Raw genomic sequence first — 21,155 nt, 5'->3', positions numbered from 1 at the left:
TTCATATACATTTATCAACACGTTAAATTATAATTGCATCCATATCATGTTTTTTACGGAAGATCGGAGAATCTGAAATCTGTCAACAATTGAGAAAGATGCAACGAATTCTTTGACGTGTACATTAAACTAAAAAAAATGAATTTTTTAAGATCTTTTTTCGATAATTATAAATAACGCAAATAATTATATTACTATATTTTGGTCAGCATTCATTTGAGGATTTCTGGTATTTTCCATAAAATATTGCCAGAGTAGTTTTATAGCTAGGGTGACCATATTTCCTCGAAAGAAATACGGGAAATTAGGATTCGAAATACGGGAAAATACGGGACATCGCCAATTATTGCCAAAAATGACACCAAAACCGAACAAAATTGCCAAATATTGTTGAAATAACGGAAAAATCCCAATGGTGGGAAATGCAGCATTACTGCTAATTGCAGTGGATTAAAATGAATCCCACGAAAAAAAACGTTCACTAAGACAAATGTGGGAGATTAATATTCTCATTTATAGTTGTAATTATCATAATATAATTTATAAGTTGAAAAATAATATCAATCTTTGACTTCAATAAAGAATAAAAATTCAAGTAGGCTTCGTGCAAAATACGGGAAAAACCGGGACACTTTTGTCAAAAAGTCGGGACAGCCAAAAAAACAGAAAATGCCGGGACTGTCCTGGGAAATACAGGACGTATGGTTACCCAATTTATAGCTCTACTTACAAAATGCGGAGTTCTCGCCGGGCATATCAAGCAGAATACCGAATTTTTCCAGAGGTATTCGTCCTTAAAAAGTTGTATTACATTCGACATACGAAAAGCTAAGATGGAAGGAAAAGAAAAGGAACATTTGCTTGCTCTGAAAGGTTAATGTTTTAGAAATTTGTGATTTATTATTTTGCTCAAAATCTGAACAAATCTCCAACAGAGTTGATGTGAAAGAGCAACTCAGGATATGAAATTGTTCACTTGAGTTCGTTTGACACCACCCACTAAAAAGCAAGGTTCTCACCAGAAGTTTCTTAAGGCGGGGACCAAACTCATAGTATATACAACGTATGGTACACAGTTATACATTTTACACTTAATTCAACGTATACTTGTCATTTTCTCACGTTTGATAGAAGTATCGCAGCCTCCTTCCGTCCTCCCCTCCCTGATATTATAAATAGTTTTCTTGAAAACGATAAAGAATTTATTGAGATTTCAGCATTGTGCTGCCGAATGGCCACATTCTGAAACCAGGCCCCAATCACACCAATCAGTTCTTCAGACTGCTGAAAGGAAGAGACTGTAATGGAATTTCAATATAGTACACAGAATTTGTTTTTAACAAATTTTTCTCCTTTCCAAATTTTTTACTACTGCATTTTTATAGTTACACTGAATAACTATCTTTCAACGAAAAGTGATTTGTGTACACAGTGAATATTTCTTTGAAATTTTATTAGTCCCATTTTGATTGCAACTGCAAAGTAACTTCTGAATTCTTTCAAACATTTAATGCTGTAGTAGAGTCAGACTTAATGTAGATGCTCTGTAGCAAGGGTTCTAAACCTTTTTGAAAGGGTGGGGCCACTTTATTGGTTTAAAATTGTGTTGCAGGCCACTTAAGTGATCTGTGAATGTGCCACAGGCTGTTTAACCTTTTGAGCGGCAATTAGAAAACACTAAACATCCTTCAAAATTTCATATATTTTTCATTTTGCTTTTTCTCCCAAAATAACCTTACATGCTTATGTTAAATGTCACTCCGATATAAAAACAGAATTTTTGTTGTTGGGCTCAGAAGAAACTGGGCAACAATAATTTTGTGATTGGAAGTTGGGGGACAGGGGGTACAAAAAAAAAAACAGAGAAAGGGGAAAATCTTAAGGGGACCGTTAAGACCTTCAGAGAAATTCTTCTCGCCAAGGACCCTTAATCACACCCCCTGAAAAACAAACATTACCTTATATGGCTCGATGACCATCTCCTTCACTCTCTTACAACCCTTTGTAATTCGACTCGTGTTTCTCATCTGGGGTCCCAAGGCAGCAGTACCGTGTACACCTGAATCTTGAAGGCCTAAACTTTCTATAGAATAGATTTTGCTTTTCACTATTATTATTATTATATGTAACATAATATATGCAATTAAATATAGGTATAATCAAATGATTAATTATGCAAGATTCCGCTGTACAAATAAAACATAAGGCAAAAATCTATTCAATATAATAATCTTCTCTTCTTCTCTACAATTAAAACTATTTTAAGATTAAGTTAATGTAATGTTATGATGAATTTTGACAATTCAACATAACATCTTGGGCAGGGCTGTCTTTAGAGTTTCATGGGCCCCCGGGCCAAGTAATTTTTCCGACATCTCACCTGGCAAATTCTCAAAAATTTTAACTGGGTCTCATTTTTATGAGGCCCACATTCTCTTGAGGCCCCCTGGCCCTTCCCGGATGAGCCCATGCATTAAGACGGCAATGGTCTTGGGGCAGACATGGTACCCCTATACCCCCTCCTGCATAGGTTTGTTACATTTTACTGCGGTAAAAATCTTACAGTTACTGCAAAAGTAGGTTGAAGAACGGGTCATCGCTGGAATCAAATAGATTCGAAACAAAAAAACAGGAGACACTACTTCAAAAAAGGACGTATGGTCAGTGGAAAATATATATAAATATCGTGGCCTGTACAGAGAAATGACTCACATACTTTGAGCAACACTAATCATTTTTGACTTCCAGCGTCCCTGGCTACATGTTCCCCCCATTCCGAATTCTCGATGGACCCTGAAATGACCTCTTTTATAGAGGACATGTAGTTTGACTGATATAGTCTCACCATCAGGAGCTGCAACGCATGAATGAATGAAGTCCAGAACTTTGCCACTGAACTTATCCCGTTGCCAAGATCTCTTCCAGCCCAGCTTTGTGGCAGAGTCATAGTTGCGACGCAAAAGCTGTCTGTAAATTCAGGGTGTCTACAATCATGGAGAAGTGACGAAATCCTGGAAAAGTAACAAAATGAGAAAAGGGTCATGAAATAAGTGAAAACAGATGTACTCGGATTGAATTTTTTTTAAAATAGAACCATTCTATTAAATTTCTAATAGTTTAATCATCATTCTATTAAATTTCTAATAGTTTAATCATCATTCTATTAAATTTCTAATAGTTTAATCATCATTCTATTAAATTTCTAATAGTTTAATCATCATTCTATTAAATTTCTAATAGTTTAATCATCATTCTATTAAATTTCTAATAGTTTAATCATCATTCTATTAAATTTCTAATAGTTTAATCATCATTCTATTAAATTTCTAATAGTTTAATCATCATTCTATTAAATTTCTAATAGTTTAATCATCATTCTATTAAATTTCTAATAGTTTAATCATCATTCTATTAAATTTCTAATAGTTTAATCATCATTCTATTAAATTTCTAATAGTTTAATCATCATTCTGTAGTTTTTATTTCTATAGTTTAAATTAAAAACAATTTAATTCTACAGTTTAATTTACTATGGTCTAAGTTAAAAATAACTCAAGTCTATAGTTATTGATCACTGTATTAATTTTTTTAGAATTTCTAATAAATATTCTAAGAATGACCCAGCAAAAGAAGTTATCTCAAAGTATATTGAATCAAACTGAGGTAATGCTCAAGAGCGAACTCAAAAAGAAACACTTCATTTTAAAACAGAATTTAGCAAGACCAAACATTCAAAAATGCTTGAAACTAAAGTGTACAAAAGCACACTTTTCTAATGAGTGTTTCAATTCTCTCCTGTAGTGATTTTTATTAATTATTGATTACCAAGTCTACAAGTTAAATCTAAAAACACAAATTTTCAAATTATTTTTGAAATCTGAAATACTATATGTTACAATGTCTCTCAAGCCTCTCATTTGTTGATATTGTAGAGAATGTAAAAATATAAATATCAAGAAGTCTGTCAAAAAATTTCTATGATTTAAAAATTAAAAAAAAAAATTTCTAAAGGAAATCTGTATTTGTAAGGGAAGGCGCCCCCCCCCCTTCTGAGCTGAGATAACACTGTTTTTCAAAGTAAAAAGTAATCCTGTGTACGCTACTGCATATATGTATATAAAAACTGTGAATTTCATTTACTGCCAAAATTTTAAAGTGCTACAAAACTTATAAATGCTGCTACAAAAGTCAAATTTCCATTTTCGACACCTGTAGCAGTGATTTACAAATTTTCAGATGGTTTATGTTATAGTCCAAGCATGTTTTAGCCACATGTTCTATGTCATTGTCAATGCATGGCTACTATACTGGCATTTGAGACACTGATTTCATTGAAACAATGCCAACATGACTTTCATGAATTTTCTCCACACAGTTCTTCAACTTATTTGGTATTACAATGCAATTGTTCAACATTAAAATCCCTTGTTCATAAGACAGTTCATGTCGTTTCTCATAAAATTGATACAGGTTCTTATCCAATTTTTTCTTCTCTGTCCATCCACATTCTGTGTATAGAATAACTTTGCTTAGAACTGAATCTTTGTCTGTTTGGAATTTGAGAATTTTTTGTGTTAGAAAGAGCTTGTTTATTGTGTGGTTCACAATTCTGTAAAAAGCTGCACTGCTCTCAAAATCACTGATGCTTTTTTCAGGCAAAGGTAGTCGAGACAATGCATCAGAAACACACATTTCTTTGCCAGGCAGATGTTCGATTTCATAATCAAAAGCACTCAGAATGATAGCCCATTTGTTAATCTTGAAGCAGCCAAATGAGGTACTTCCTTATCATTACCAAGAATACATAAGAGCAATTTATGGTCACTTTGTATAGTTAAGTGATTGCCTATCAGATTCTTGTAAAACTTTTGTTGTCCAAACATAATGGCTAAGGCCTCTCAATTAATACTGGAATAGTTCTTTTTAACCTGGTTGAGAGTTCTGGAAGAAGCAGCAATAATCATTTTCAGCTCACCATCAACACAATGTTGGATCACAGTTCCCAAACCTTGGTTGAAGCATCACAAGACATTACGGAGCCTCTGGTCGTCGAGCCGCCTGTTGATGAAGAAGCAATCTCCACAAACAACGACAGTTTTGAGGGCGAATGGGTGGTTGTGGATGAGGTAGAGGGGGGTAGTGATAGGGGTTTAATCATCAGCGATTCTATGGTTAGGGAACTTGGGAACCGAGTGTGTAGGGATTTTCGGGGTTTCGAGCGTTGTTGTCTTCTTGGGGGGGGGGGGAGATTGGCAACGTTTGAGACGTCTTCATCGCAGAAAGTTGCCCTTGCGGGTGGGAACAAATCAGGTAGGAGCGAATATTAGTGAGTCTCTGTCAGAGTACCGGGATTTACTATTATCGGCTAGGGAGGGGGGTTCAGATGTTGCAGTGATTGCAGTGCTGCCCAGGGGTAGTAGGGGGTATAGGAATAGGATCCACCAATTCAATATAGGCTTGAAGGATATTTGCTCCTCACTTGGGGTCACATTCTTGGAGCTTCCCGCATTTACCGATAGGTGGCTTCGTTCGATGGGATCCATCTAAATAAGAGGGGGGTCTGGGAGGTTTACGATAGTCTTAGGTCAGATTTTTTACTCCCAGACCACATAGTCTGGAATGCGGGTTAGTTAATGATAATCACAACAGTACTGATTACCCACCTCTGACTTGGATGGCTTCTCGATTGACACTAAATCACCGGGAAAATTAAAATGCATGTTAATAAATGCCAGGAGCTTGGGTAATAAGAAAGATTTTTTAGAAACTATGATAGTTGTGGAGGGCCTGGATCTTATAGCCATTACAGAATCTTGGGCAAACGATGGGGATGAATCTTTCTTACACATCTCAGGATACGATACTTTTTTGAGAAATAGATCTGGTAGGAAAGGGGGTGGAGTGTTGATATACGTGAAATCCTGTTTGAAGGCTAGAGAGTGTAACGTGCAGAAAAGTTATATTGAAACTATATGGGTTGAGCTTGAGAACAAAAGACGTCATAAATTTATTGTTCGGGTTTGTTACAATCCACCGAATAGGGATCAAAACTACATCGCCAAATTGCATGATGAAATTTCCTACATGTGTAAGCGTAAGAGGGTTCTCATACTGGGGGATTTCAATTACCCAGGTATTGATTGGGAGAACCTTTCATCTAGAGATCAGTATGAAAGAGACTTTCTTAAGTTGGTGCTCGAAAATTTTTTGTATCAGCATGTATCAGAGGCCACTAGGGGCACTGCTATTTTGGATTTAGTTCTTACTAGTTCTGAGGATCTTGTTGAACATGTTTTGGTGGGGAAAGAGTTTTCTTCCAGTGATCATCGTATCATCAGATTTCACTGTAACTTTTCCTCGGGTAAGGTTGATAACAAAAGACTGGTTCCTTGTTTTCAGAGAACTAACTTTGATGTTTTGAGAGGAAGGTTAGCGGAAGTTTTCAAAGACCGGTCAGAATCAGTAGGGATGGTAAGTCAATGGGTAGAATTTAGTATGAAACTGTCCTCTGTTTTGCACGACGTCATACCCTTTGTTCGAAAAAGCATGTTTGTACATCGCACCCCCTATGGTTCACGGATAGCGTGCGGAACCTTTATCTTGAAAAGAAAAGAGCATTCAGAGAGTATAAAAGTGGACGAGGTGACCTATCATTGCTTACTGATAAAAGGAGACTGTTGAAGAAAGCGATAAGGGATAGTAAAAAGGAAGTTGAATCTAGGTTGGCAGATAACATTGGCTCTGACCCAAAATCATTTTTTCAATACGTCAATAATGGATGTAAGGGGATGGTTGGTCCCCTCTCGATGTGAGGCTCTAGGTTAGAGAGCAATGTAGGCATGTGTAATGCTTTCAATGACTTTTTCTCGTCGGTTTTTAATGGAGATAATGATATTCGATATACAGGTGTTGCATGGGGTAATAAAACCCTCAACGATATTCAAGTAGAAGACGTGGAGGTCCTAAATCTTCTAAGAAATGTATGTGCAAGCAAAGCACCAGAACCAGATGATATCTATCCCAGGGTCCTCAGGGAATGTGCTAATGAATTGTTGGGTCCAGTCGCACAGATATACGGGAGTAGTGTTGCTGAGGGTATCGTCCCAGGGGATTGGAAACTTGCTAATGTTGTTCAGATATTTAAGAAGGGTAGTAGAGAAGCTGTGTCCAATAATCGTCCAGTGAGTTTTACGAGCTCCCTCTCGAAAATAATGGAAATTATCATTAAAAGGCAGTTTGTGAAGTGGATAGACAAGAATAATGTATTGTCGGATAATCAGCATGGGTTCAGGAAGGGGAAGTCATGTGTAACTAACCTCCTTTGCTTCTTTGATCACGGCTTCTATGACTAAGGCTTTGAGTAAGAGCAAAAATGTAGATGCTGTTTACCTTGATTTCCAGAAGGCATTCGATCGGGTCCAACATGGTAAACTCTTGAAGCGTTTACACGAGATTGGAATTGGGGGCAACTTGCTGAATTGGATAGAATTGTGGTTCAGAGATAGGTCGCAACGAGTTATGGTGAACGGGGAATTCTCTGGTTGGACAGACGTCACAATTGGAGTTCCTCAAGGAAGTGTCCTTGGCCCCATACTTTTTTCACTTTTTATCAATAAACTCGATCAGGGTATCGATGGGATTACTAGCAAATTCGCAGATGATGTGAAGCTAATGGGGGTAATCGGGAATCAAAGCGATAGGGAGTCGCTTCAGACCAGTCTAAACAGCAGCATTGCAGCATGGGCAAATGAATGGAGCATGACGTTTAGCGTTGATAAGTGCATAGTCGCTCATTTTGGTTCGAACAACCCATGGTTCTCTTACGAGTTGAATGGTGTCACTATCCCGGATGCAACTAGGGTCACTGATTTGGGAATTCTCATTGACGAGCGGCTTAGGCTTTCTGAACATTGTTCAGCGGTGGTCAAAAAAGCGAATAGAATGCTTGGTCTCATTTTCAAAAAGGTCTCTTCGCGTTCTCCTAAAGTCATTCTTCTGCTTTTTCGAGGCTTAGTTCGTTCTGGACTGGAGTATGCTGTAAGGTTTCGGAGACCATACCTACAGAGGGACATAGACTTGGTTGAAGTGGTGCAGAGAAGAGCTACGCGTGTCCTTATTGGCACACGGGGCTTGAGTTATGAAGAGAGACTTCATTTTTTGAATATGTTTTCATTGGATGAACGCAGGTGGCTAGGAGATATGATCGAAGTGTTCAAAATTTTCAGTGGAATGGATAGGATGGACCATGAACAATGCCAATTGACTGCTTTTACAAGGGGACACCAGTATCGATTGGTGAGGGACAATGCAAGGTTATGGTGTCGCAGGGAATTTTACTCTAATAGGGTTGTTAATAAATGGTATAGCTTACCCCCGGAGGTAGTAAATTGTAACACAATTGGCTCGTTTAAAAAGAAATATGATAAACATGTTGGGGTAAATCGAGAAGCTATCCATGCTTAGAATAAGACAACCGTAAGTATTCTATATGGGCATTGTATGATATTTATCATGTGTATATATTGTTTATAATTTTTGTTAATTGCATTTTTAATTGGGTTGCTGTACTTTTGAAATATATGACATCCATATTTTTATGGGCATCTTTTTCTAAGCCTCCTCGTTGGGCATTTTGCCTGTTGTGGCATTGTATTTGTATTTGATTGGTTTTACCGGATCAAAATGCAATAGCAGTATATTAGATGATATTTGTTCTCGGATGTTTTCAAAGAACTGTTGATGAACTTTGCTCCATTTCCAACTTTTGTTCTTTTGCAGAAGTTTGTGTAGGGGTGCACAAAAAATTTGCAAGTTCTTAACAAATCTACTGTAGTAGTTCACTGAACCTAAAAACATCTTAGTTCTGGAACATTTATTGGTGCAAGCACTTATTCTGTTATTATCAGGCAGAATACAGTTTTTGTTTATTCTGTGCCCGAGAATTTTATTTCTGACTTGAACAGCTGTAATTCTGACTTGCATCTTCAAGCCTACCTTTTGAAAAATATGAAACATTTGCAAGTCTTGATAAGTATTCTGTTCTGTTGGATCTGTCAACTGCAATATCCTGGAACCAGGTTTCTCCCTCCATTTCAACAAGGAACTGATTCATCAATTAGTAATAATTGGAGCACATGATATTCCAAACGGCATGCTGGTGTATTGGTAATAATGTGTTGAAATTACCAGATACTTCTGTGAACATTTGTTGACTTGAAGAAATGCATCCTTCAAATCGATGACTAAACTCTACACCGCCATTCAACTTTGCAACAGCATCCTCAAATATTGGATATGGATATGACTCAGCTATCATGCAAGTATTTACTGTGGATTTGTGAAATTCCCACATGTAGACAAATTTGTCTGTTTTTCTTTGCGAAATAAACTACAGGAGAAGCCCATTCAACAATTTCATTGTTTGCGTCCACTTATTCTAATGTTCCGTTTTGTACCAGTTCTGTCAATTTCTCTGTCTGCAGCAACACAAGGCATAAAGAACGGGTCACTCTTTCACAATTTTAGACACCACATTCTCACTAAGCTTGATGTTGACTTCAAAGCTATTGAAGACGTTGCACATGGGATCATTCCCATGTGCGACTGATCAAAAATGTTGGGATATTCCTTGAGGATTTGTAACACAGTTTCTGTCAGATCTGAAACTACAGTGTTTACAGAGTACATCGGTTCAATGTTGAACACCTTCATGAGATCTTTTCCCAGTATAGGAACACTCTTTCCAGGTACCACTGTGATGACACATGTTTCTGTTTTTGTACCGATTGTAATGTTCACTTTTGCATCACAGTGTAGCAATAGGTTGGTCAGGGTATGCAACAATTGTTTTGACTTAGTCTTCTTAGTTTCCCGAATTTTTTATTAAAAACTTCTGGGATGAGTGATTTACCTAACCCAATGTCATGCGGAAATTTGACATCACATTTGTTCACTAAGGCCTCAATTTCATACCTTTTATCATCTTGACTGGCACAAAAAATGTTATTTACGAACTCATTATTTCCAGATTTCACACACTTTCTGCAATGGTCTTTTCCGGCATCATCATGATCTCTTTCAGCTTGTTTACCTTTCAATTTTGCTGTGTTATCGTTGATGGTTGTGTTGTAGCGAACACATGTTTGGGCTTTGGCAGCTTCTCTGTTCAATAAAGTGGATTTGTAATTGGTAGCTGATTTCTCAACTTTGCTGAGTTTCGCAGCTTTGTCAGCATGCTCACGGAATAAAAAATTTTGAATTTGTGAGTTGTTGATTCCCAGAATGAGTTCGTCCTGTAGACATTCGTCCAGATTTGTTTTGAATTTGCAGTTCACTGAGCTGATACATATTCCTTGACTGTTTCTTCACTGTGCTGATATCGCAGTGTAAAACTTTGTTCTTCCCGCGTGTATGTTCGTAGCTAGCTTGTGGTAGGAGAGCAAAAAATACTTGATTTCTTCCTACGTTTTGCCGTTCACCAGTTTTAAAAGATAGGGTCCCATGCATCAAAGAATAAGATCACGTATATCGGCATCATCCGTGATTTGTAAAATTTGTAATTCTAAACGATGAATGTAATAGCTATTTCTAAAAAAAAAATTCGCCAAAATGAAATTTGGTTAGATCGCATGAGATTGCTGTTTTGTTCTGGTCCACTCGTGGCAGTTTATGTTGTTTGGGCATCATCTTGTTTGTTTATTGCCTCCTTTCCAGAAATGTGATATATTTGTTTTATTATATCAAAGTTACATAATTAATTTAACTCTAAAAAACAAAATAGAAACATTCTCGTTCATGGAGGGTGGGACCACGTGTCCGTTCTTGTTGTATGTTCCACCTGGGTGTTGCCATCATCTGCCCAGTAATACTGTTCTTCTCTGGTGTTGCCAGATACCCTAGTGTAGGTTTTATAGAAAATAGTTTAATGGATGCTGTCTAAAATTTAAAGTAAATTTTGTGAAACAGTGAGAAGCACTAAAAAAAGAGACTAACCCTCAAAAAGCTGAGATAGACAGTTTCACAATTGGATGAAATATAGAAATCTATACAGATATGGACAAAATATCAGGATGTAAATATCCCAGACTATGGTCTAACTGCCCAGAAGTTGAATATATTCCACTGAATGCTGGCTATGGAATGTCTTAAGACAATCTTTGAGGTTTTTTTTTATAATTTTCTCTAAATTATAATCTCTTTTATAATTTTACTGTATATATACACAATCCAAACAGGTTCATGGGCAATATGACCATTCCCTATATGACGTCAGTTTATTTCTTTGCTTCATTCATACAGACAAGAAAGATAACCCCTTGGAATGGCCTAAACTTTGCCTAGTTTGATGCTAAGAATTTTACTGTGTGCACTAAAAATACTGAAGTTTAGACATTTCAAAACTGCAAACTTGAAAGAGTTTTTTTTAAATTTTGTTTTGTGCTCCGTAATTTTGGCTGCTAATACCGATTTTGTTAACTTAATGCAGTGGTTCTCAACCTGGGGTGCTCACACCCCTATGAGTGCAGAAAGCATTTTGGGGGGTGCGAGAGGAAAAAAAACTGCAACATGGTGATTGATTATTCAGGAAAATTAAAATGATGACAAAAAGTGAATTTTTCAATCCCTAAAAAAATATGAATCATACCAGTATTTTGATTTCTGCTCACAGAAATGCGTCATACAAATTTTTTGTTGTAAAAGTTTCTTTTTCGATTAGCGAATCATGCTTGTTTTCTAATTTGTGTTGAGAAAAAATACCATTATTTACCTAACCTTTTTTTGTGGTTTGTTCACATTGGTACCTTGTGTTATTAGTATGTTGTGCTTAGATTTGATGCTGTCGTGAACATACATGACTCAGGAAAAACGTCAAAAAATTCAGTCAATTGTCAAAGAAATATTAGATTATAGTTATTGCAGCTGGAATCAATAAGTGAAGAACCGCTATTCAATTTACCTTTTTTTTCCAAATCTCAAAAAAATGTTAAAAAATAATGTTTTTTTTAGTTTTGTTTTTGCATTAATTAAAAAAAAAGTAAAAAAATATTGGCCATAGCAGAAAAAACATTAAACAATAAGTAAAATAATTCATAGAAATTAATTATTGGATAACTAATGTAATCAATTGCAGAAGAAAAACTTGAATTTTCTAACAGATAAAAACATATTATCGAAGGGTGTGCGGGAAGGTAAATCACATTGCTCTGGGGGTGCGGGAAGGGAAAAAAGATTAGGAATTACTGACTTAATGCATATAGTTTATTGATATTTACCAGCTCAAAATAGAATAAAGTGGTAACAAATATGTATTCATTCAAGTAATTCTTATTCATGAATATATAGTAAACTACCTATGTAACAATATTAAAGGGACCAAAGAAACATAATTATGAAAGAGTTATCATTTCTTAGATAGAACATATTAATGCTATGAAAAGTGCATCACGACCAGAGAGCAATATCATTATATAGGTGATTATTGTTATAAAAGGTATCATTATATAGGTGATTATTGTTATAAAAGGTATCATTATATAGGTGATTATTGTTATAAAAGGTATCATTATATAGGTGATTATTGTTATAAAAGGTATCATTATATAGGTGATTATTGTTATAAAAGGTATCATTATATAGGTGATTATTGTTATAAAAGGTATCATTATATAGGTGATTATTGTTATAAAAGGTATCATTATATAGGTGATTATTGTTATAAAAGGTATCATTATATAGGTGATTATTGTTATAAAAGGTATCATTATATAGGTGATTATTGTTATAAAAGGTATCATTATATAGGTGATTATTGTTATAAAAGGTATCATTATATAGGTGATTATTGTTATAAAAGGTATCATTATATAGGATTTTTTCATTGTATATTCTCCTCTAGTCATGCGATTGACGAAACCATCACTATGTACAGCTTTTCCAATTACAAGTGACTCAAATGATTTGTTACATGAACAATTGGACACTGTAGGCAATGCTGATATATCCCTACCACTAGATTTTGGCTATTTCAATTGTGGAAATTTGCTGATGCTCCCACAAAGCTTTGGGTAAGTTTATATTTTTTTTTCCCTTCTGAGATACACTGTAAACTACTCAACTATGTTATTGACAAAGCTACATAGGAAGTGCTTACATTTCCTACATCCTTAGTGCAGGGATCACAGAATATCATTTTTTTCTTCTATTATTTCAATTCAAGAGATGATTGGCACCTGAAACCCGTATTTTTATAAAATCTGGATTTTTGTCATTGCATTGACAAATGTACCGTATTGTATTAAAAGTAAATGTATAGTATTTAAAGATAAATATTTTGTGTGAGAAAAGAATACAGTCAAACTTGGTTTATTGAAAGTCTAAAGTCACTGCAAAAAGTTTGAATTATCCAATTCATTTCTCCCAGATCTGTAAAATGGCCACACCAAAATTGCCAAACCGAATTGGACAATGAACATCAAAAAGATTCATTATTTCATTTGTGGGAAATAGACTCAAATTTCTGCAAACTATTTAAGCAATTAAGCATGAAGTTTTTTTCCAAAGGATAGAGTCTGTGATGAGAAGGAATGGTTGAATCTCTATTATACTGGCACTACACTACTCTTGTGGAAGCACAGTACTTCTACTTTCTCTAAATAATGGTCATATATGCAAGAGAACTGAACTATTCTTCAGAGTAGGTTCTTCTATTTTTGTCCATTTCTAGAGGAAGGCATCATCTTGGTTGTACAGAAAAATATCTCTCAATAAATTGTCTATTCAAACAGCAACCCTGATAATTTCTTAACCTGAAAACAAAAAAAAAATTTTTCACCAAAAAATGTTCAGTTCCTTGAAATGAAGATTTAAATTCTTGAATACACAACCATTTTCATCTGGTCTAATTGGTATCAAGTATCAGCCAGTTTAGAGAACATCTGGATGAACAAGGGATTCAGAAACCAGTGTGAAATTAGTTTAGTATGTTTTGAGCAGTACCCACTTAAAGTTGAAAAACATTACAAAAAAAATTTGATTCATGCATGAATTATTGAAAAAAAGCTGGTGAAGTATCTTGAAAAAGAGACATATACATATATATATTTCTTCAGGCCTATTAGTGTCAACAATAGGGTGAGAGAAGAGATTAAGGAGCAAGAAAAGCAGAAAGTTCATAAGATAACAACAATCAAAGCAATAGAGTTTAAGATGAAATGTGCTCAAATAATGCTGCCAGTCCCTGAGTGTGTTCATTGACCAGTGTTATTGTTCAATAAATACAAATACAAATACAACGCCACAACAGGCAAAATGCCCAACGAGGCGGCTGACAAAAAGATGCCCATAAAAATATGGTTGTCATATGTTTCAAAAATACAGCAACCCAACTAAAAATGCAATTAACACAAATTACAAACAACATATACACATGATAAAACATTATACAATGCCCATAAAGAATACCCATGGTTGTCCCATTCTAAGAATGGATAGCCTCTCGATCCACCCCAACATGTTTATCGTATTTCTTTTTAAACGTGTCAATTGTGTTACAATTTACTACCTCCGGGGGTAAGCTATTCCATTTATTAACAACCCTATTGGAGAAAAATTCCCTGCGACACCATAACCTTGCATTGTCCCTCACCAATCGATACTGGTGTCCCAGGTAAGGTAAACAGGGTAATAAGGTAAACAGGGAAGAGGAGTTCTGTAAAGGAAGCAATAACCCAGTGTTTCAGAGTCAGAAGTTTAATCAAGAACAAGCTGTAGGCAAATCCCAGACAGAAGCATTTCAGTAAACCAAATGGGAAACAATGGATATTATTTACCGCCAGATATTTTATATCATACAGAGTTGGTAGCCGGCCAGAAGAATAGTCAATGTCATTCTTCCTTGATAAAACTTCTCAGTTCAATGAATGAAAACTGTTTTCTATATGCATGCACATTTGTTCATAAGTATGTACTCTGTACATTGTCTATGGGTTTAACCTCTAGAATTATCACTGGCAAATCTAAAAACGATATATTTTCATGATAAAGGAACTTTTTTTTATCATTTGATCTTTTAATGTACATGGTATCATGCTGAAATATCCAATTTGATCCTCCTAAAACTTCTATAATAGGTAGTGAAATATTCCCAAATTTCTCCTTGTAAGTATCAGTGTTTTCTCATTATTTCTTGTCTTGGGCAAAGTTATTGATTCAAGCATCAAAGTTTCATTGACCATTTAGGAAAACCGTGGAACCCTGACCATTGAAAGCAAATGTCGCTCTTATCATTACTAAGGCTCTACTTTTGCTGCTTGCAGAAGTTCTTAAGTCACACCAGAGTAGGATCTTTTTTTCCATCACTAAATAAGACACTAAACCATTTGTCACCATAGTATGTATGAGTTTGAACTCATTTTGATCTAGAGAGCTTCTTGATGTTTTCTTGTAAGACCATTCTTTGTGAACAAAACAACCATTTTTCTCTAATTCTTCTATGAACCGTGTCTTTCTTAATTTTCAATCCTGTAGTTTTTAATTTCACACAAGATCATTTTTAGTCTTCAATCAAATCTTTGAAAGGTGCTGTTCTTGCCTAGACTTGTATTTCACAACCTACCAGAAGGATATTTTGGATTTTCACTGTTATCACATGATAAATACCATTGGCCTAAAGTTATAAAAATGTTCAGAGAGATGAGGGCTGGAGATCAATGTTACAATATGTATTGAATATTATTTAAATTTTAGCAAATATTGAGAAGGCTCTGACCCATTCATCCAATAGAAACCAGTCAGATAACTTTACACTTCTATTCTATCACATACCAAAATATGCACATGATTAAATGTTTAACTTAAACCTTTGAGACAGTTATTTTTGAAATCTTTTGATTTAAGAAATCCGTAACCCAAAGAGGTGGCCCTAACATGCTGTAGAGCGTAAAATACCCGGAATTTCAGAAAAAGATGCATATAAAAAATTTTCTTCATACGCCCCACCGGACACATTCCTTCCTAGTTCTGAGAAGAAAAAAAGTTGTTGAAGAATAAGACAACAAGATATCTAGTTGCATCCCTGAATGAGGAGCTATATACCGTATTTTCCAATTTTGGAGTTTTTTTAACTTCTGTTCAAATTTAAAAAAAAATTTTGAGATCGTTGGGGGAACTCTACCTTTAATATCCAGTTTTGTCATCTAGCCGCTACGCGGTCGTCATCATCAAAGTGCTTGAAGAATTGCTGCCTTCAAGAGCTTTGGTCATCACCGTTTCACATCTCAAAAATCAGGGGTGTGTATGTAGCTTTGGAAGGGCGCAAGAATTTCTTCCACAGAAATTTCAGGTCACTAACACTCAAAAAAAATTTTAAATCAACATATTGTATAAGAATGGGTTTTTTCCCCAGTATTTTAATTTAAAACACAATATTTAAAAATAATTTCAATTTTTGATCTTGGGGTGGGGGGGAGCACAGGCCTTCTTGCCCTCCTCGGTTTGAAACCCACTATTATGTAGTGGTGTTTGGCTAAATACAATTTTCTAAGGTTTTCCAAGTTTGAGTTGGCTATCCCATTGAAAAAAGTTCTGTTGCCACCATAAGGGGATTAAGGTTGGTTGAAGCCCCGGGTGCAGAAGAAAATATTAGGCCCCTTAAATTAGAAAAGAGTAAAATTGGGTTGTTTTGGGCCCTTCAGCAGTCAGAGCCTGGTGCACCTGCTGCTAAATCTGCCTCTGGTTGCCACAATGATCACACAGACCTACAACACAAATATGTATGCATTAAATTTCAAATCCACACGTTAACAATTTGGATTATAGTTGGTACCACCCATTGAACACAAGACATGCCAAATGCTGGACACACACACAAGCATACTGTTAAGTTTCGCCAACAAAAATCTGACATAACTCCCATATTCTGGTGTGAAAATATGTGGCAGTTAAATGGTGGTGGTGGTAGATCAGAGTTGTGGACCATTGGGGAGGGAAAAGAATATTATTCCACCAGGAAATCAGTTCACAAGGATTTATATGAATAGGGAATCAAAAGATAGGCATCAGAATCTGATTTGCTTTAAATTTCATCAGAAGATAATATTGAAAGAGCTAAGGTTTTTTTCCAAAATGGAAAAAAATCAGAAGTGAATTTGTAGATTGATTTATTAGTAAACGCATAAATGTATCTAACTTAATTATATTTGTTTCAGATTTATTGCATATGTTAAATTCTCAGTGTTAATGGGCTTTTTTGCAAGCTTTTTCTCTTAGTAGACAATGAAAGTAAAAAACCTAGTCATGAGTGGGTAAATTGATATTTTTTTTCAATGAACCTTTTTGATTGAACATGATTTTAGGAATGAATTATTTGATTCACAGGGATACTAGTGAATAATGGGAGGAGGGGGGGGGGCATACTTTAATTTTTTTCAAAAGGGAACCAATTTCACTCAAAATGGACCTAAATTTTTCCAGTAACCTGGGTCCAATTAGAGTACAGCTGCATCTCTGACCCATTTTTTCAACAAACATCCAAGTTTAAATGAAACTTTTATATTTTGATTAGTAAAAATTAAATTGAAATTTTAAAACTCGAAGTTACATATAAACCAGTTAAAAATCTAGTTTCAAAATTTTTGAGATTTACTGTATATAAAGTGCTTCTTTGCAAAGTAAATCAGAAACACACTATAAAGATAGAAGGAATAGTCTTCCAAAAAAAAAAATGTCATTCTGACTCTCTTCCTCTTATTAAATGAAAATAATGAACTCTCCAGAGATTTTTTATTGCTAAAGAATTAAAAAAAAAATTCTCTTTTGTAGAAACATATATTTGGGCGAGACATTCTCTTGCTATATGAGTGTTCATAATAACAGTCAGTGCACTGTCAAGAATGTTTCTGTTCAGGTAAGATTATTTTATGATCTTATATTTATTTAATATTATATAAGCATTCTCAAAAAATTAGAATGACTGATAAACTTGCAAAAATAATTTATGGAAGTTATAAAAGGCTTAACTTAGGAAATCTTATTTTACACTATATTTGTGATTTGCTTGTTTGTCTTCAAGGTTCCCCTAGAGCAGGGTTCCTTACCACTAGCAAAGATCTCAGATCAATCTCATCTGACTGGAATGTAAAACTCATTCTTTAGTTGCAGAAAGTCACAGAGTGTGGAAAGCAACTAACCTTTGTTTGCATTTTTAAAATGAGGGAAAAGAATAGGTGCTTGAAATACATATTTTTTCCTTCCCTTTGTCTAATTCAAATTGGTGAAAGAATAAATGTACTTGTGTATATCTATTTACTGGCGAACCATTGATCCTAGAGGCCTACTCCCCATTAGAAAAAGTATCCAAATAACATGTAGTAACATGGTACAGGTTTCCAATGTAAAACTTCTCGCACAACCCTTGGTAGTTATAAGGCTGTTCCACGGAACCCTTGATGATGAGGAGGCTAGAAAACTCTAACAAACTTTTGAATATTTATTCAAAAAAGTATGTCCTTACTGCCATCTCAACAGTATCATTGCTCCATGGCAAAATGAAAGAGGGTTAGATACCACCTCTTAATTATGCAGAACATATTTATTGTCATAAACCATCGCGTGCAAGATCTTATCAGGGAAGTCCCTATGAAAATAAGATCCCTGTGCCATGCCAGGTGAGACCATGGCCCCCCCCACATTCTGGAGCCAGGTCCCTAGACTGGGACCTTTGGTGGGCCCCCAAAACAGACTTTACTAATCGCCCTGCGAGTTCCACTCTTGTGGAAGCCATGGGTGCAACTTGCATTAGGATGGCCTTGGATGTTCCATAAAGTACACATAAATTCTGCAATTCAAGAATCCTCACTTCTAGTGGATAAAAATTTTCCAAAAAAAAACATTGTTTTTACTACTTAAAATTGCTGATGAAAAATTACTTTCATGAACTTCTGGTTTGAAAATTTGATGTGAAAAAATGTGATTTTACTGTCTGTTTCCAAGTTGTTTAGTCATCCAAGTGGTCTGAATCTTCTTAAAACGACACTATCACATTTAGACACTATTCAACCATAATAGGCTGTTGCTCAGAAAAATAATCCACGGAGAAACCCTTTTAGACCTACTGGGAGGACAGGCATGTCCCTTGGGGTCAAAAGTGTATGTCGAATGTGTTTATGTAAACTGAAGAACCAAAAAAACTGGTACAGGCATGTGTATGCAAATAAAGAGATATGGAACCAATCAAAGTATGGCACTGTGGTCGGCAACGCTTATATAACACAACAAGTGTCTGGCATAGTTGCTAGATCGGTTACTGCTGCTACAATGGCAGGTTATAGAGATTTAAGTGAGTTTGAACGTGGTGTTATAGTCGGCGAAGAGAGATGGGACATAGCATCATCGAGGTAGCGATGAAATTTGGATTTTCACATACGACCATTTCACAAGTGTACCGTGAATATTGGGAATCCGGTAAAAAAAATTAAATCCATGACATCGCTGCGGCTGGAAAAAGATCATGCAGGAATGGGACCAACGACGACTGACAAGAATCATTAAACGTGACAGACGTGCAACCCTTCCTCAAATTGCTGCAGATTTCAGTGCTGGGCCATCAACAAGTGTCAGCGTGCGAACCATTCAACGAAACATCATTGATATGGGCTTTCGGAGTCGAAGGCCCACTTGTGTACCCTTGCTGACTGCATGACACAAAGCTTTACGCCTCGCATGGGCCCGACAACACCGATATCGGACTGTTGAGGACTGGAAACAGGTTGCCTGGTCTGACGAGTCTTGGTTCCAATTGCTTCGAGCTGATGGACGTGTATGGGTATGGAGACAACCTCATGAATCCATGGACCCTACATGTCAACAGGGGACTGTTCAAGCTGGTGGAGGCTCTGTGATGGTATGGAGCGTGTGCAGTTGGCGTGATATGGGACCCCTGATACGTCTAGATACGACTCTGACAGGTGACAGGTACGTAAGCATCCTGTCTGATCGCATCGAATGGGACTATTCCAACATTTCCATGGATTTTCTCACCCAGGAATTAAATCTTCAGTAAAACTGATGTCTTCAAAATTCATCTGGCGAAACATCAAGAAAGATGTACGACAATGGACGAAATCATGCTTGCCTTGCCAGAAAAACAAAGTTACTCGTCTTACCAAGTCTTCACTCAGTGAATATCCAGAAACTTAACAAAGATTGTGTGATGTCCATATTGATCTAATTGGTCCCTTGCCTCCTTCAAATGGACATGCTTATTGCTTGACTTGCATAGACCGTTACACGAATTGGATGGAAGTTGTTCCAGGGGTGGATATACGGGGTGGGGGGGGGGGTCAAAATGTAGTGGGCAGATCTAATGTATATGTGTATATATTAATTGACATCATCATCATCATCATGCCCCCCCCAGCAATAATGACCTTGCCCCCCCCAGACTTCCAAGTTTATCTTCGCCTATGAGTTGTTCCCTTAGAAAACATATCCGCAGAAACAGTCGCAAAAGCATTGTACAGTAATTGGATTGTACGATTTGGATGCCCGCAACGTCTGGTCACAGATCGTGGAACACAATTTTCATCAGAAACATTCAATAACTTAGCTCGAATTTGTGGAATAAAATTGCAACATACGACAGCTTACCACCGTCAAAATAACGGAAAAATTGAACAATTACATCGAACATTGAAAGCTCATAACAAGATCACTTGGACCGACAGCTTGCCTACAGTACTGCTTGGTCTGAGATGTGCCGTTCCACCTGATTCCAATAATACCATTGCACAAATGCTGTATGGACAATCCCTCAAGATTCCTGGAGAATTTTTCGATGAACCTGAAGTGAAAACAACATCAGAGACGTTCATTGGTAAACTTCAAGAGCAAATGGAACAGCTTGGCCCAAGAAAAGTTTTATACAACTCAAAGCCTCCAGTATTTGTACATAGAGATTTGAAAACATGTTCACAAGTTTTCTTATGAGTAGACAGGGTTCGTAAATCTCTCGAATCCCTGTACAAAGGGCCATATCCAGTGCAAAGCCGTACAGAAAAATATTTTATTATAAAAATAAAGGACAAACAAGTGACTGTATCAATAGACAGACTAAAACCAGCATATGTTCTAAATAACTCTCAAACCATTCGCGATAAAAC

At 36.0% G+C, this 21,155-nt stretch overlaps 1 protein-coding gene across 2 annotated transcripts in view; it reads left to right on the top strand.

Annotated features, from left to right (window-relative positions):
* The first annotated feature begins 741 nt into the window (after positions 1-741).
* The window catches only part of LOC149085433 (trafficking protein particle complex subunit 13), a 103,097-nt gene continuing 82,683 nt past the window's right edge, over positions 742-21,155 (top strand). Inside the window, exons 1-3 of one of the 2 annotated variants that reach the window (XM_089233432.1) lie at positions 742-873; positions 12,896-13,064; positions 17,818-17,902. In XM_089233432.1, coding sequence (XP_089089558.1) covers positions 834-873; positions 12,896-13,064; positions 17,818-17,902 — 294 coding nt within the window. In that variant the 5' untranslated portion in view covers positions 742-833. The remainder of the gene's footprint in view (positions 874-12,895; positions 13,065-17,817; positions 17,903-21,155) is intronic. The other variant, XM_089233431.1, reaches the window with a different exon arrangement.

This window comes from Pholcus phalangioides, unplaced genomic scaffold (genome assembly GCF_987345545.1).
Source record: "Pholcus phalangioides strain wild (caught in Gottingen) unplaced genomic scaffold, Ppha-v1.0 ptg000007l_1, whole genome shotgun sequence".
Taxonomy (NCBI): Eukaryota; Metazoa; Arthropoda; class Arachnida; order Araneae; family Pholcidae; genus Pholcus; species Pholcus phalangioides.
Note: the sequence above shows the minus strand (reverse complement) of the source record. Positions and strands in the feature narration are given on the sequence as shown.